The sequence below is a fragment of the Rhopalosiphum padi genome, chromosome 3, assembly GCF_020882245.1.
Source record: "Rhopalosiphum padi isolate XX-2018 chromosome 3, ASM2088224v1, whole genome shotgun sequence".
Taxonomy (NCBI): Eukaryota; Metazoa; Arthropoda; class Insecta; order Hemiptera; family Aphididae; genus Rhopalosiphum; species Rhopalosiphum padi.
The window spans coordinates 22730155-22749566 of record NC_083599.1 but is presented as its reverse complement, the minus strand read 5'-3'; the positions used below and the strand labels follow the sequence as shown (position 1 = coordinate 22749566).

General features: G+C 29.8%; 1 protein-coding gene across 4 annotated transcripts in view; it reads right to left on the bottom strand.

Annotated features, from left to right (window-relative positions):
* The window catches only part of LOC132927539 (mediator of RNA polymerase II transcription subunit 12-like), an 84161-nt gene extending 68431 nt beyond the window's left edge, over positions 1-15730 (bottom strand). The window contains exon 1 of one of the 4 annotated variants that reach the window (XM_060992081.1): positions 14525-15730. In XM_060992081.1, the coding sequence (XP_060848064.1) occupies positions 14525-15140 (616 nt within the window). In that variant the 5' untranslated portion in view covers positions 15141-15730. The remainder of the gene's footprint in view (positions 1-14524) is intronic. The other 3 variants (XM_060992083.1, XM_060992082.1, XM_060992084.1) reach the window with 3 other exon arrangements.
* Between the last annotated feature and the right edge of the window lie 3682 nt (positions 15731-19412).

Below are 19412 nucleotides of genomic sequence, written 5' to 3'. Positions count from 1 at the left end.
TAATAATACGAGTATAATATACTAGTGGTCACCAACCTTTTTAGACTCTCAGGCAGTCAGGCCACATTTACAAATTCAAAAGAGTTCGCGAGCCAAACAAAAAAAAAATGAATTATACTGTTGTCATAATATTTATAATTAACGATCAATTTAGTGGTGAATATTTGATTGGAAATTTTAAATTTTGAGGTAATTGGAAGTAGCGTATCAACCAATCTTTATTTCATACTTTATACTTTATAGGTTTAGTTTAGCCGAAAACCCACTGTATACCCACAATATCGGGTTCCGCGCAGAGGAATAGTGGGTTTAATGCACCAGGACCTCGAAGTTGAGATTGTTTTTAATGTCCGATATTATTGTTGATTTTCTAATTAATTAGTTCTTATTGAATTAATGATCAAGAAAAAAATAATTTAAAAAAATTACATCACATATTTTTATCTAAACTTTTATGAACTTAGTATTATCCCTACTGGTAACTCGATTTAAAAAAACACATGAGCCACGAGGTATCTAATTGAAATATTTTCTTTTTTTAAATCCATTTTCACTTTTATCGAGTCCCTAAGGTAAATCCGTTGTGTGGTCAAAATATAATAAAATTTTATATTGTCTATTCATCAAAATGAATGAAATAAAAAAATCCATAAAATGAGTACAGTATTTTTAATTTAATTCTTAATCGTTGTCATTATACACACAATTTTCATTTTGCAATAAATAACGTTCAATTAATCAATAATCAATAAGTAGCGTTTACGCGTTTTAAGTTTGTACATAATATTATATTTATTTTACTGCTTCGCTTTGCACTGCTAAATAACCGTGGAAAAGTGTTTGAACAATCGCAGAATCTTAGAAAAAAAATATTTTGCATAAATAAAAATATTTTATCATATGTATTAAAAATGTGTTTGGTGTAGAACTATTTCGTTTAATAATATTTCCTTATTATATTAAAATAATAATTTATCAATTAATCCATGTGACGCACTTGGTTTGAATTGAAATAAATTAAAAAGTATATAAATAATATATTATTATTCGACATATTTAATATTTTATTCGTACGAGTAAATAAGTTAATTATTTGTGTGCAATTTTTATTAAATAAACCTATTATTGTAGTTCAAGCTACAAGAAAATTGTATTTGAAAAAATGGCCATCTAATAACCACTTTGAGTTGGCCCCGAATTAAATTCTTGATTTAAAAGTAATTCCATATTTCCAGACATATATGGCTGAATACACAATTGTTGTTAAGATAACTTTATATTATATTATTAGAAAAGAATAACCCACGGCGTATTATTTTCCGACCACAATAACCAGGCTTCGTCCTGTACTCTCTGCAGGCCTTGGGCGTTTGGGCGGCAGGGGACTAGTACAGAACTTCGCCTCAGCGCAGTCGTCGTCATCGATTTCTGCTTTACTACCTACCTTACCGCCTACGACCAATTATTACCTATTATTATTAGTAATAGTAGTTGTAGTATTATTATTGTTATCCCTTGTGGCTTTGTTGTTATACGTTTTCGATGGAGCGTAAAAAAAAATCAGTCGAAGAAAATACGAACGTGGGTCGCCGAATTCAATAAATAAACAAGACATTGACTGAATACGTTAACACGTTTTGTGAAAACTTGCTATGCTGACATGCCGTTATAAAATATACACGTGATATGATGTGTTGTTAAAATATTCACAAGAGTATAATATCTAGTTATTCTTATTTATTAACTCCCAATGCAATCGTAAATAAAAATAAATTACACTAAGTTATGACTTTTAGTTTTTATTTCTAAATAATAACGATTATATTTAGGTAATATGCTTATAATTTGTATGTACATAATATTTTGCCAGTTAAAAATGTATAAGTATTCAGTATTGTCTTTACCTATTTATAATATAGAAATTTACAGACTTGGTTAGTATTCCGAAAATATATAATATACAGTACTTGGAATAATTTTGTTTTCTTGTTTTCCCAAAAGTATTAATACTTTATTCTGAGTAATATTGAAAGTTTTTCGAATGCTTTATTTAGAATACCTTTAAAATTTATATATTTTATAGTATTAAAATTAAATTGTTTGTTTAATATTTATTGTTATGTTGTAAATCATAAATTATCACAGTTATATTATGACAATTCAGTATATTTTAACATTGTCTATAATTTCAAATATTCCCGATCATTTTTACTAAAACCAAATATTTTTAAAAATATTTGAAATGCTATTATAGTATTGAAATTATTTAATTCGAAACACTAATATTTATTACAAACACTTTTTAAAAACTGTAAATTTAATAAAATACCTATTGTTGTTATTATTATTATTATATATATTTATATAGCTGTTGTCTGTGAGATATAGGTGAATATGAATCTATGGCTACTAACCCTTCTAAACATCTAACATCCTCTTCAAGATCTTAGACTAATCTTCGATTAATATTATGTTTTATAATAATTGTTTTTTTTACACAAATATGTTCAACATGAACACATTTTTGTACAATTATTTAAATAAATCATGATATACTAATGTGTAACTATTATTAAATATATTATTTGTGTATATTATATTGAAATAGATTTTTTATGAAGCCTAAAGCTATAGTGTAATGTTTATAGTAAAACGAATAAATTATCTTACATATTTTTATATTTATTTAAAATGGTTAAAATGAAAATATTTTTTATATGTATCATGTATTACTACCTCAAATGAAACTACCCTATTACTATATAACTATATAAGTATGGGTATTATGCCCTGGTACAAAGACGTATTCGACCATTCATCAAAAGCATACGGATAGCTTGGAGTATTTCTTATATATTATATCAATATGTTTGTATTTTATTGTGATATGAACTCGTATTCAGCAAGATACATTACATCATTCTTAAAGAAATAATTAAAACGAAAAAAAGTTTTTATTTACTCTGTACCCTAACGGCTTTCTTTTATGATGTGTAGAAACTTACATTTATCCAATTACATAACCAGGGATCTTTAATTAGAGTTTCTTGGCTTTTAAAAATAAACTATATTTGGCTACTGAGTGCTTCTGATTGTATAGGACCTATAGGTAGTAGGTACACCCTAATACATTCATTTATTATGTAGAATGCATTTATATACTGTAATGCTGAGCCATTATTTGCATTTCTCATTTATATTTTTTTATTTTCTATCATTTTTATTTGTATTAGCTATAGTTTTGATTGTTTTAAAAGACTAACGAAAAAGAAAACAATTACTACACTGTAGTAACTACAGGTAACGAATAATAATATCTAATGTCTATGATTTTTGTTCAATGTTTTTATTTTCAAGCGAATTATTTAAATATATTTTAATCAATATTAATTACTACTAAATTTAAAATATGTTTAAAGTAAATATCTAAAAATGTTTGCAAAGAGAGTTGCATAATATTTTCCATGACAATTCATTTGATAAATTAGATTCCTTTACTCGAAACAAACACGGATATATAACTATGATAAATGTGAAAAGAAAATATAAATAGAGATAAAAAATGTTTCAATGACATTCTGTCATGGTTAGTTCTGGTGCTATCGATCAAATTCTGGTTGGCTGGAAGACAGTTTAAAGTACATATACAATGAAAACCGATCAATATTAACCAAACAAATTAGTCTCAGCTAACCGTATAAATTCAACTTTTAATTTATAAAATGTGTATTATTTACGAGTTGTAATATTTAATAAAAGATGGGAAAAAATCTAATTAAATAAGTGTACTATTAATTAATAAATACCTAGTAATTTGTATAATGTTATAAATGTATAAGCTATGAACGTTGGACAAAGATAAAATTGTCTTACCAAAACATGACACTAGTACTTTAAATATTTAATACTTTTTCGATAGAACAAAACTCTTGCATGGCCGGTTCTAAGCCATAATTTAAACAAGATGGCGTGTAACAAAACTATTGAGGCTAATGGTCAAATTTAAGAAGTAACCATCGGTAACAAAATATACAGAGATATACTTATTGGCGGAAATTAGAGGGAGGGGGGCTTAAAATAAAGCCTACTAAAAAACAAATAAAAAAATTAATTGTAATATTATTTTATTTTATAATCATTGTCAAAAAGGTCAATAAAAAAATATTAATATATGTATACAGAATATTCCATCTGTATAATTGGTAAATATTTTGACTAAAAAATATTCCTATTTGCTTTGAAATGTTTTATGGACCGCAACCAACCGTCATTGTTTTGAAAAATACCAGAAAGCATTTGTTTTTACTGAATAGTTTTTTTGAACTCAATAAATACAATAAATCTCTATATGTATGCAAAAAACAATTCTGAGCAAAAGAGACCGAAAATTTGAATTTAAAACGTTTTTTAAATAAAATTGTGTCTTTTTGATATTTCTAAATTGCTATATAAGAAATACTTCGGAAAGATATTTTATCACATTTTCAAATCGTATGATAGGTATAAAGTCTTTAAAACGGAAAAATTTGTGAGTTTTCTGAATTTGAATCTCGAACAACGTGATAAAATCGTTTTTACTGAATTTTATAAGTAGTTAGCCCTCAACCACCAAATTACTATTATTTCGATATTATTATACGATTTCCGCTTACGGGTACCTAGATGTAATTGAGTATCGCGTTGTGTTCGGCTAGATAGTGTAGGTGTGTACCTATAGGCTTTTAATATTATGTTAACAAGGTTTGACTACGTACATGTAAAGTAGAAATGTATAATATTCTTATATTATATATCGGTAACAACTAACAGCAAGTAGTCATGTGAAAAATAAATAAATTATGTCGTGCCACGCAGTCGCCTGTCTTACACACTACTACACTAGCATGCATAGTATGCATAGTTAGCTACCCTGCAATATAAATTACATGACAGTGAAAGTTGTTAGTGGCGAGGGTTCCCGGTCCTCTGCAACATTTAAGTGATTCGACCAGATAAACAGCCACTAGCTGACAGGTATTGTGAAACATATAGTATCTATAGGAGGCAGGAATCGGTAAACATATACAATTATACAAAATACCTATATAGTTATATATAGTGCATTATATTGTATTCTATATTCATAAAACAATGATGATTCAACATCAGTCTTCGAGATAACACAATAACATTATATGTATGTAAAAATATACATCAGAAAATATATCGATATAATATGATGAACCTATGTCAAATCTACGTTCAAAAACCGGTGACTAAATAGATATTATAGTTTCATGAATTTCAATTATATTGTGTGTGTGTGAAGTACCTATATAATGTGTACCTTATTTATTTATTTCGTGAAATAAATAACAACCAATCGCATTGTGTAATTTTGCTTTCATTATTGAATTTATAGACAGACATTCAAATGGAAATCTATTCATATTATATTAAATTCAGCTGTTAATTTCATCCGATAAATTTATAGTTAAATAAATTATTTTATTAAATTTATTAATTATACCTAACTGAAACTTAAATAAATTAGCATTCTGTATTTATTTATAACTATAAAAATGTATATGCTAAACTTAATTTCTAGAAAAATGTATTTATTTGTTTTTATTAATTTATGTTTGATAATAAAATGTCATAGGAAGTTGCTGTTATATAAATCACTGCACATACGAGTATAGCAAAAATTAATTATAAATACATATTTTAATGTAAAAACTTAAAAATTAAAATTAAATAAAAAATAAATAATCGCGTTTCATTAAATATTTATATGGATTAGTGGTTGTTTTTCATCCAATTTCACATTTCATGTTTCATAAAATTATTACGGAACTCCAAGTCCTATCGACGTACAACGTTCGGTTATACGTACTACGGATATAGTACCTTAAGTCTTATAATACAATTTCCACAGACTGTCAATAACCTATGCATAATACTAATAAATACTACACAATATATGCCTAAAGGACTGCAATATTATAATCAATAGTCGGTTTAGTTGAGAATTTAGTTAGTATCTAATGAATGTTTTCTTGAAATCACGACGCGCTACGATATTAGTTCAAAGTTAAACATACACGATTTAACGTTTTCGGGCTTTCGGCAGCTCCCAATTTAAAAAAAAAATGCATAACAGTTTCACGCTCGTAACACATCAAAGATATGTTTACGTCATAGCGGTTAAAAGCTACTGATATAAAAAAAATAAAAATCATTTCAGGCATCTAGTTATTATTTAATTTTCAAATATTTCATATTACACAATGTTAATATATTGTATTATAACCTTATAGTAACAATAATATTTATACAAAATATCTAATGTTTTGATACTTCGATAGCAAATTTAAAATCTATTTAATATATTATTACAGTATAATAAGTGAGTGGTATGAATAAAATTTAAAATAGAAATTTACTTAAACCTAAATAATACTATTATGAAATACTGAAATTAAAAAATTTTAAATTACTGTAAAAAAATAATAGAAATATTTAAAAAAAATATAAACAATTTTCAAATTTTATTATTTTTATTTATTTTACCTTTTTATTTATTTTCCCTGAATCATTAGAAAAAACTATATTCCACTGAAATCATGTTATTTTTAATTCAAGGTAAAATATATTACCATTTTACGAATTCGCCAGACTGACAGACGATTAACCACCATTGCCTTTAAAAATATGATTTAGTATAACCATCCTCTATAAAATCATGTAAAATTTTAATTTAGATTTGTGACAGTCACAGCGATAACAATAGTAAAAATAAAAGTTATTCCAAAATAAAGTGACATGGAGTGATTGGGTGGTACACATTCACCGGATGATAATGGTGTTTCTCCAAACACGACTTTATATATGACGCGCCGTGGTTAAAAGGATATTATTGTTGATCCGGATTGAAAATGATTTTGATTGATTGTGAACCAAAATCGTTAATAAAAGTTGGCGATGAAGGAAGCTATACAATATAACACTATACAATTTTAAAAAGGGGGGGAGCAATAAAAAGTCCTTTTTTTTTTAGAAAATTTCAAAAATTTCTATCGTGGTTTATTCTAATAATTATCTATATTACTTCAAGCCCACATACAGTCGGAAACAAATATATAATATATCTGTGGCCATGTGCATGTATTAATTACATATTATTTTATCATAATATTATAAAGTTAAGTGATGTTAAAATATCAAGAAAAATTTAAAAAAATTAAGCCAATCAGGACGTGCTTGAAGTTTATTCCCTTACTACTCGCCATCACAAATTTATTTGAAAATTATTTTCCAGTCTGGTACAATAAAATTTTCAAGTAGTTTCCTTTACCAATTTATGAAATGAGTACATAATTTTCTAATAAATTGGTTGGTCGAGAATTGTGAGAGATGACTAACTTCACCTACGTCTAATCAGAGATTGGGCCCTTTTGCCTCTCAACTAAGCTGCTGTAACCATATACGTATATTATCGTTATTAACGCTACGCCACCACCACTGCATGTAGTTTTTAAGACAGCGCATATCAATTTATAAAATTTCCCAAATTAAAAAAATGTAACGACTGATGACATTTATTACAAGAAAATTTAAGTTAAATTCGACAAATCGATAGAGCGGCCAAATATAATATTACGATGGTTGGCTCATGGCTGATATGGAAGTGTGCGCCTGTATATATTCAATCAATCCTTATAGCATTATAAATAAAAGCGTCCATCGAAATAAATTGCTAAATACTCTTTCCTCTTTGTATTTATAACATGTATAATTTAATTGAATTCAGGAAACCACTACCAGCATCGACGGATATCCAACTACGGCGACAACTACAAATGTGACGGTATAGTGTATACTCGTATGTATAGGGCGATTCACACAAACATAGTCACATCCACCATTTCCATTAATAATGAATTGATTTGAATTATTCTGATTTTAAAACTTTTAAATATACCTTTAATTAAAAGGCTATGTTTTAAAAAAGTTAGATTTTTTATACCGCGTAAGGAGTGTCTCGTAGTAATACCGACTTCTTATTTCCAAATAAAAATCGCCGTTTTTTTAAATGTTGATGTAAATATCTAAATCTCAATTTGAACTAGTAAATCTGATGTATTTAAATTTTATTTATTTAAGTCCATTTTAATAGGTTTGAAAGATATGGATGTGATGATTAAAAAATTATAGTAATTAATCTTTCAATATTCAATATATTAAAATATTAAATCCTGAAATATTATAGATATATATTTTTATAAAACCGTTTTAAGGATTATTGTTCTTAGTAAATAAAATTTAATAACTCAAAAAATCACTTTTTTGAATTTGTTTTCATATACAATGTAATAAAATAATGTCAATCATCTGAATAATGAATTACAGTAAAACATGTTGGGTTCCATTTGAAAATAAAATGTTTCTATAGCCGCGCCGGACACTCATAAATGATATAAATAAATCCAAGTAATTAAAAATATGGTTCATAACCATACTCGAGTATTTCCAAAATCACAATTCAAATAAACTCATTATTATAGGAGTGGATGAGGTGATCATTATTGGTGAATCGTCCTGTATACTATAGGTATACACTAAACATATTATAACGGCGGGAGCTTGTAGTTGTTGCTGATTATTATTACCCAGGGCTACACTAACCACGCCGCTCCCCTCCCCCATCATGATAACTGTACGGCAGCCGACCGTTTGAAGTTTTGGATAATTGAATTTCGCTGTTCGCAGAAATCCGTTCGACAGTGGTGCAGCAAACACCGTCATAATTTATATTATACAACAACTATTATGTCGTTTCTTTGTCGATTGGCGATATTTTGCCGCAGTATAATTAAATTATTATATACTCGTCGTGATGCAATGACGACACTGACCTCAATGCATGTAGGTTTATAGACCCATCTGACACTCACTATACCCATTGCCACCACAGCTGTCATAATATTTTATATTTGTAACCCTGCTAACCCATAGGCGGCTAAACCCATCTTTGATTCATGCCAATCGCCGCATACAATATCGCATCTCCGTTGTATGATGTGCAATGAACACTGCAGATAATAAAAACGAAACTTTTTAAAGTAGAGATAGTAAAATACGTCGATGACGGCTAGTTTTTCTATTTAACTATAGAAAGGTCATAATAATTTTAGTGATCTATAAATATATTTTATAACCCTAGAAAACTATATTAAAAATTTAATTTTACATATTTTTGCATTATTACTGCATATAAATGCATATTTGAAATTAAAACGGCATTTTTATAAATGGATACTGTGTAGGTAGTTATAACATACATTATACAACTTGTAAACAAAAAGAAGGTATAAGGATTGATATATATTTTGTTCTTGTGTACATATAGTGGTAAATATATTAAAATATTAATGTAAAAAATATCCTTTGATAGAAAATAATAAATGATAAAATATATTCACCATATACATGCAAATATATTTTAACATACCTAAATTTACGATTTTACCACTATAATGAATAACAATATTAGGAATAAACATACGTATTATCTTGACAGTTATTTTAAAACTACTTATTATTAGAGGGAATATTTTTTTATTTTTTTTTAAAGAAAAATTCAATGTCAAATTTACTTATAAATAATCCTCCTTGCAATACTAAGCCGATTGATTGATAGAAATTAGTTTTTTATCGCAAAAAAGAAACAGGTACCTATAAAATAAAATCACAGCAGTGTTCAAATATAATCATCATCTCCTTGATGGGTTTATTTAGTTTACTTATTCCTCTCTCTTTGCTTAAGACTTTGAGGTAATAAAAAATTTGAGGTTACTATATACCCATTACCTTTATATTTCTATCGACGTATTAATATACAACCGCGGCACCGCTCATGTACAAACATTATAGTCTTAAGTATATAATATTATTATATCATCGTATTATTTTGCAGTTACTTCAATTTAAACACGACGACGTTAACGTTGACATTTTGACACTTTCATGGCTCAGAGTAGTATATATTTATATATAACTATCCCCTATACCTACTACCACCGATATCGTTTCTCTTTACGGGATGATGGTTGTTATCGCATAATGCTCCAAGGGGTTTCTCCGAACGTCTTCGATTGCTATTTTATTCTACCCTTTTCTGCCCATAACTTCAGTTTATAATACATTATATTATGGTGTGCAATGTACTTTATATTTGTTGCGATATCAGCAATAACCCAAGCATAATATATCCAATACAAGATTAATGTGTAGGTATGTCAATATTTAATCGGATGACAAAATCAGACATCACATCCGTTTAATAAAAATTAATAAAAGTACAAGAACATTTTAGTTGTGTTTATTTAAAACAAAATATTAAATATTTTAAATTATAATAATGTATACTATAATAGCACCCATAATCAATTTCACCGAGCAATATGTTTAAGTCAAGCCATAGCCTAACAATTTTTTTAAAATAATTTCAAAGGGAAAATAGCACAGGGAAAATATATATGATTATTATGATTTGCATTTCATTTTTCATACCAGAATATGTATGATTACTTAATGAAAATAAGGGATAAATTAATACTTATTTGTATTATAAATTAGACTCAATATAATATTTATGAATAATTACTAATATGTATTTATACATTGTACTACATAGTTCAATAAGTATTCTATACATTACTCAAATTAATTACGTGTAATTAATATTGATGAATTACATATAAATTTAATTACATCGTATTCTTTGGAAGTAAAATATATTAACTTAATAAAAAACATTTTTCTATATGAAATAAAAATGTAGACTTTTGGCTACATGAGAAGCTTGGGGTCGTTGTATTTTCATTTGGCCTGAATTCATTATTAATAGCTCAGCTCGGTGCCATTATCTAATATTCTAATGTATATTTTATATCATCATATCCAGTTAATTTATTAGACCATTGAAAAATTGTTTTAGTTTAAATAATTTCAAAATTGATTATTTTCATGAACAACAATTGAAGTATGAATATTTTTTAACTAATATTTTTCAACTTTTAATATTGCGTTATTTCAAGTTTCAACTACATATCATAAATTATTATAGAAACAATAACAAGATATTCTATTAAAGTATATTAAAAAGGGCTTATTTTTATTTTTATTTAAGACTATAGGCATTAACAAGGTTAAACACTGAATTATTTTTTATAAGCATATATATGTACACACATGGTTGTATTTAAATGTGTGTTGTATATTAAAATTACACATGGCGTTAATTTAATTTATGGACGAGACCAATGTATGTTTAATAACAAATATATTTTAAAATAAACAAAAAATACTGAGTAAATATAATGTCTAGTTATTTTTACAATCGCAGATTTAGGGGAGACAGCCCTGTTGCAGATCGTGTTACATTATAATTTATTTTATTAATATATACGTATAGCATAATATATGAACCACGTAACATGTTTGCGTTCGTTGCCAAAAAAGTAAAATACACTTTCTATAAAACTTTGACTAACCGCATATCCGCAATCGTACAGTACTTTGTCTAGAAACACACACTCGATTATTAAAAACAATAACAATATCATAACATATCGTTATTCTCAAGTACACATTATAATGAAAAAAAAGTCACAACAGCAGCGACAACTGCTACTGCAGTTACGGCTGCTTTTACCCGCACCGCACCAAAAGCGAGCTTGTCTATACGTTTACTTCGAATTTGGTGGTTAGAAATAAATAATAATACGCTATTTGCGAGTTAAACGATCTATTATTGTATAAATCACGAGTTGTAAAATAATAATTTAATTTATAGTTATACTATAATCAACTATAATATAACGACGACCACCATCACGATAATAATATGATCATAATCCTAGTAACTTGTAATTACATACTATACAGTCAAACAAAATGGACCGCCATTTTTGATTTCTGTTACAAGAGATGTCAAATTATGATACCGTGAAGAAGTACAAATACATTATGTTACAGTTCCTATAACGTAGGTATAAATGTGTAGTTTATACATATAGGCTGCGACTTTTGGCCACAATGCGATGATAGCCAATAGTCACAACAACAATAAATTAGGTTACTCTAAAAAATCTAATGTGATCTAATGATTACTTACAATAATTTTAAACTAAAAATGCTATTATAATTGGTGACATGAAAACTGAAGTACTACGGTATAATTTTAAAACACATATGGATCGAAAGTCATTGGATTAACATTTTCATATCTTCCAAAAAAATATATCTCTAAATGCGCCACTCACGACCCCCAGACAAGTGTAAAATAGTATGACGTTTCCAGTCAAAAAATTCCGAATGCGTTAGTTATCGCACACTGCAGTTTCGAAACAGAACAGAATCGACATTTTTCTATCGGAACTTTTGGAACTTTGAGACTGATTTTATTCACTCATTTTCGGAATGATTCGCAATTATATTAAAATTCAGAATTAGAACTGTTGTAGATAAATGTATTTATTAGGACGATTTCGTTTTACTGGATAATTATTATGTAATATGTAGGTATACGTATCCGTACTCCGTATATTATACTATAACAGTTTGCGACGTTTGCGTTGTAACGTTTTAATAATTTTTATTTTAAAGTAAAATACAAATTAGTTAATATGATGTTTTTATAATAATTCAATACGACGAAAATTATTTTCACATAACACTGTATGCTCTTAGTATGCATTTCATATTAGTATTACGAATAACGCTTCTGAACCCATAAAAATATTTTTTCGGTAACTATACATTTTTTTCATTCGTTCTGTTCGGGCAGTTCGATTCTATGTTCCAAGTACCAGTGTGCGATGTCCTTAATATTAACTATAGAGTTAATTTTAGTATAATATTATTTTATATTAGGTGTCCACGTCGCCGTCGCAATGAACAACGTGTTGCGCCGTTTCGAATATAAAATCGGACGCGCAATGCCGTACAATAATAATATTACGTACCATTGCGTGCAAAAGCTCTGCGCTGAGTGACGTCGTGATTTTATCATCGATATACGTAATGTATTACATCGTTGTTTAGTATAATCTAGGTTGGTAAGTGAATTGTACCGTGTAACTCGCGCGAAAAACCACAAAAAGAACAAACTATATATGTGTGTGTGTGTGTGTGTGTGTGTGTGTGTGTGTGTGTGTGTGTGTGTGTGTGTGTGTGTGTGTGTGTGTGTGTGTGTGTGTGTGTGTGTGTGTGTGTGTGTGTGTATTGTACAGAGTGCGCCTCAAAAAATGGATGGATTTTAAAAAGCAAAAATAATTTTAAAAATGTATTGAATTGAATTGTTATAAATTGTGTTTACTAGATTCTTAAACAAATACAGTTTATTCTGTACAGGACACAACATCATTTATCATACGTAATGGTGGTCATTTCCACGGATACACTTGGTAAGACATTTTCTGAAATTTTCAAACTCTTGTGCGCAAGTCATCTCATGTGGAACGTCATAATGACTGATTACTGTTTGAAAAAAATCTACTGTTTCTACAGTCTTGGACCACGATGACAACTGAAACTACATTGGTCTACCAACGAAACAGTCACCCTCTAGGTCTATTCTATCCCTCTATTACCCCACCAGCTACGACGAGTAACGCCTGATTCAAATTCATCCGTCTGTTATGGCGTACTCTGTATAATACCTACGTGTATATGTATATATATATTATTATCATCGTAGTTCGCGTGATGTAGTGGATTATTTGGGAGGGGGTGAACAAAGGAAGAAGGGTTGTAGAAAGAGCGTGTGTGGGCGTTCGTTGCAAAGTGCCGAACCATGTGCGATAGATGCGAACGGTCGTATAACCACGGCTTGGTGGGGCATAGAATAACGCGTGCACGAACCAACGTCTAAGTCCCACGTCCAACTTTCGCGTGCCAGAACTGTATATGTATAGGTAAGTAAGTTTGACGGTACCACACAAACGATGGAGAAATCATCTCTCACCCCCTTGCCGCCACGCATGCACACACCCACGACGTTGTTACGTAGTATGTAAGCAAGTAGACCCCCACCCCCACCCTATCCTTGTCGATATGTTAGACGTAGCGGCGACCGCGAAAACATGTTTGGCATGCCGACCCCACCCCGATCCGCCCCGATCAAGAATTTACTTAATATACAGTACATTTGCTTGATGACTGCGGCGGCCGTATAAACATATAATAATAATAATAATAATAATATATAGCACTATAATTGTTATAGAAAAAAAAAACAGAACGTTTATATTCAAGATTTGAATCGGGAAAAAATTAGAAGGATGACACAAAAGTGTAAAAACAAATTTATTTACCCGAAGATTTGAACGTCTTATATTAATTAAGATATATTATTAAGAGGACGCGCTAAAATATTTTTTTTAAGAAGACAGACTCCGTCACTCCTACAATTTAAACACTTAAAATATACCCTTATGATATATTATAATATAACAAAAATAACAAAAGTTGCACTTACTTGCTGATAATGCTGGCATGCCCATGCCGACACTACCCGGACGTTGTTGATGCTGCTGCTGTTGCTGTTGCCTTTGCCGTTGCTGTAGCTGCTGTTGGTGCTGCTGCGGTTGCTGCTGAAGTTGTTGTTGTTGTTGCTGTTGTTGTTGTTGTTGTTGTTGTTGTTGTTGCTGCTGCTGCTGTTGATGGGGTGACGACTGGGACAACGGCCTTCCACCGCTTGTATTGCCACTGTTGTACAAAGGTGCCGGTGGCTGTTGTCGGTAAAAGGACGGCTGTGATTGCGACTGTTGCTGTAGTCTATTCGGTGGCTGCTGCTGCGACGGCTGTCTTGGCAGTTGCTGTTGCTGCAGTGACTGCTGCGGATACCCACCACCGGCCATACTACGCTGTTGTTGCGATGACTGCTGATTCATGCCATACTGCCTAGCCGCGGTGGATGCGCCTACTCCGGGTCGTCCACCGCCATAGTCTTGCTGCTGCTGGAATTGCTGCTGCTGGTGCTGTTGCTGACGGTGGACCGCGTTCTGCGGCTGCTGCTGCGGATCGGTGCCCGTGACCATGTCATCGCCTGCCGCCATCAGGCTATTGATCATCTTACTAGCGAAGTTGAACATTTTTGCCGTGTGCGACGGCGGCAGCGGCAATCACTATTTTGTACAACGTGGCGGTTACGACCGCAATGGCGGTGCCACCGCCGTGTGCTCACGAGTTCGTACCTCGTCTTGGTCGTTCGTCGTTACGGTTGCGTGTGGTACGCGAGCACTGCAAGCCGATGCACTGGTGATGATGAAGTGGCTTTTATAATGTATTAAGAATATAGCTGTGGTGACGTAACGCGTGAAGACGAGTTTAATGGCAAATCACGAAGGAATATGTGAGACGATAATTATATAAAACACACTTGAAATTAAAGTAGTTTTACAGAGCAACAATCAGCCAGTAAGTATAATTATATATACCGACAATAATAATAATAATTACTTTATATGCGTTTTGGTAGTAGTCAGAGTGACCGTTATCGTTATCGTTACGGTCGGTGGCGATCAAGTGTCGAAAGAACGACGACGGACGCGTATACCCCGAACGACCGATCGTACACACGAGCGTACACACCCCTAACAAACACACACGCGCGGCAACGGGGGCGCGGCGTGAATGACGTCGACCGAGTTCGGTACTAGTCGGCAGGTTCGTCGGCAGCGGAGGCGTTCGGCGGCGGTCGGTCTGCGCCGTCGGCGTGCCAAGACAACCGTCAAAACCTACCCTTTGGTACTGGCGGCGGCGGCGTCAAGCGGCAGCGCGCGCGGTCTCCGAGTCGCGCCCGCTCCGCGCCGCCCGAAGCCGTTCCGCCGCCGACGTCGTCTACATCGCCGCCTTCGCCGCATTACACACGGCATGCCGCGCGCGCGCCTGACCGTCTGACCGCCACCGCCGACAATCGATACCACCCCTGCCCTCGTCATCATATTATACTCCTCCGCCTAAAAACAAAACAAAAAAAACCCATCCCTCTACAAACAACGATAGCGGGTGGGTGGAGAGTGGCAAGTGGATGTGTGGATGTGAGTGTGTTCTCGGTATATAGCATTGTGCGCGACGGCGTTAAGGATATGATCGCGTGGTTATTACCGCGACATCGTATCCATATAATCTGCACCGCAGGAAATAGGGACAGTAAAATATTCTTCGTGGAAACTGAAGGAACTATTATCAATAAACGTTATTCGTAGCTCATTTATCGGTCTACGTGAACATGTGTCGTGTGTGTGTGTGTGTGTGTGTGTGTGTGTGTGTGTGTGTGTGTTTATATGTATAAATATAAGGCTTGGTGGATTTAAAGAAGTTAGCATATTTTTCAACAATTATTCAAAACATATAGGGGTAATAATAGTTAAATAGTGAAATCATATAAATTTATTCCATAATATTAGAAGTTTTTATGCATATTTGGCCTATTTTTTCACGTGCATATAATCCTATACCACATATATTTTAAAATTATAATTACATTTTTCTTTAAATTAGTAAACAAAAAAGAAAATAATTTATACGTTATTTGTGTTTGAAAAAATGTTATTGGATAAAATATAAGATGTATGTTTTTCCCAATTATATTAGTTGAGTTTATTAAACATCAACTAAAATTATATCTATACACCGACTTCATTTGTAAGTACGTGATACTTAAATCAGTCGATTTTGTCTGTCTATTCGTTTAGATTTCCGTCTTATCTATTCATTCGTATCTCGTATGGTAATATTATAGTAGCCGTTGGTTTTATTTTTTTAAAACATTAACTTAAAATAAAAAAATTAAAGTAACTTAACCTCTTTTTAATAAACATAATTCAGTTTTTTCTGTATTATTTATTTGTTATTTGTTACCCAAGTCCCTAGACCCTAGCTATAATTCGTCTTATTATTATTTTAATAAATACATGTGAATATAAATATTTAAATGGGTTAATGTAAATTTTTATATTATATATAAAAAATGATGCATATTTATTGATTTTTTAGGGCACAGATGCATGTATATTTTAAGGATTTTTTAGAGCATCAAGTCTTTATCCTTGTATATTATAATAATAATATAACGCAGATAGTTCTTTTTAGGGGGATAAATTTCTACGTTAATGTAATGACGGAAGAAATTATAATTATTAATAGGTAAGTAAGCTATATACATAAGCTGTGGTTATTGCAGGCAGAGAAGTGAAATATTTTTGAGGCGTAAAACTGCATAATAAATAATTTTACCACCGTAATTCTATACCGTATCTATTTCAGAAAGAGGCAATATATAATTTAAACTGTATGTATACTATTTAATCATTTTGTCCTAGAGGTCACACGCTTAATCAATACTGATAGACTTAAAAATTAATTGAAATTAATTGTTTTTCACATTTACAACCTTTTTTATTGTAAAAAGTGTTTTTGTTTTTATAAAACGTATATAAAAAAACTATTCAAAAAATATGAATCAAAATTCATTGTTATCATCAATCACATACACGACACATGAGTAAAAAAAGGACAAGGAAGCGTCGCTCTGGTGTGTTAAATTTGAATTCGATGATTAATCATTTAAACATTCGAAATGTAATTCAGAATGGAGGTGGTCAGCCTCAATTTCTGAGGATATTTTATAATTTATTTATATTACTGTAGTACCTACTATCACTTAAACTTACAAATTTTATTTTTCTATTAATAATACATTGGTTTAAACTAACATTTACCAAAAACACCTAGTATAGGTACCTATTATATTAATAGTTATTACTTATTATAATCGAATTGTTATTCTAATTAACTCCATTAACTTACCTAAGTCAATACCGATGAGTAAGTATAATTATTATGTAAATAGGTTCACATACATATACGATATAAATGGCAATGAAAAATACATTGTGTATAAAAAATCATAATATTCTATAGTAATAAGTAATGAAAATAAAGTTCATGTACCTACATACAATAAATAATTTTTGGATTACAACAAAATAACTAAAATCCTTGAAAAATAGTTTGTTAATTTTCGTTAAAATATCCCATTTTGTCAAATATTAAACACAACTATTATAAAAAAAAAAAAAAAACAATATATGTATTTTCAATATTTTTTTTATTACTTTGAGAATCACTGACGAGGAACCTAATACTAAATATTCAGATCATAGATACCTATTAAAATTAAAATGCAATGAATTTACAACTATACAACAAAATAATTGCAAACTAACATGATTTTTATAAATTGAACTTAAAACACTTTTAAAATTATGACAATGTATTTTTAATATTTTTTTTAAATTTTCTGAATGAACAACTTATGAAAAACCTTATATCATAATATCTCGACAATTACTATAGGTACAAATCATTTAAAAACAAACATATAATATATGGTAAATCTCACACTACTAAATTTTAAATGTCCATTAATAGTTCAAAAAAAAACAAAATATTATGTCTTCTAACATAAATATTTGATGAAAAATTAAAGTATCAAAGATCACTTATTTTTAAATTGCAACAAATTAATAAAATCGATTTTGTCGAAAACTGTAGGTATTGTGTAAATATTCCCATTTAACCGTATTTTTTATTTTTAAATGTTTCTTATTTATTTTATTAATTAATGTATATTTTTACTTAAGTACCGAGATTCAATTTCCTACCAGAATTTACCCTAAAAGTTTAAGGTTGAAGTATTTTTCTACTTAAAAATGCGATGACAAACATAAAAAAAAAATGTAAGACCGTAATTTCATCTTTCTATCAACAATACACTCATCACTCCACTCAGAATTTAAAATTTAATTAAAAACAAAATAATAATTTTTAATTTTACTAGTATTTAATCAGTATATTTTATTTTTAACTACACCATGACAACCGTTCATTTATTTAAAATATAATATGATCAATTATCCTAAAATAATATTTGAATTTGTATCACTATAATACAGTATTACTTACTAAAGAAAAAAATATAATAAATATTTATAAATACTTTAACCTATATAATATTGATATAATATTAAGGTACAAGTCTATACATTTTAATCATTAATCAATATAATGTAATTAGTCAATCAAAACTCAAATAATAGAGCAAGTTAATAAAGAAGTATTTCCAAGTATTATTTATCACAATTTATATAACCTATTATGCGAATTACTATTTTCTAATAATTAATATAATATTAAGTACCTATTGATTTTGTTAATGTATTAATTTTAAATTTCAATTAATACGAATAGAACGTTTTATAGAAATACATATGTATAAAATTATCAACATGATAAAATATACATAGAAACGCCATTATATCAAATAAGCACCTTCCCTCTACCCCAAAATATTCTAATAG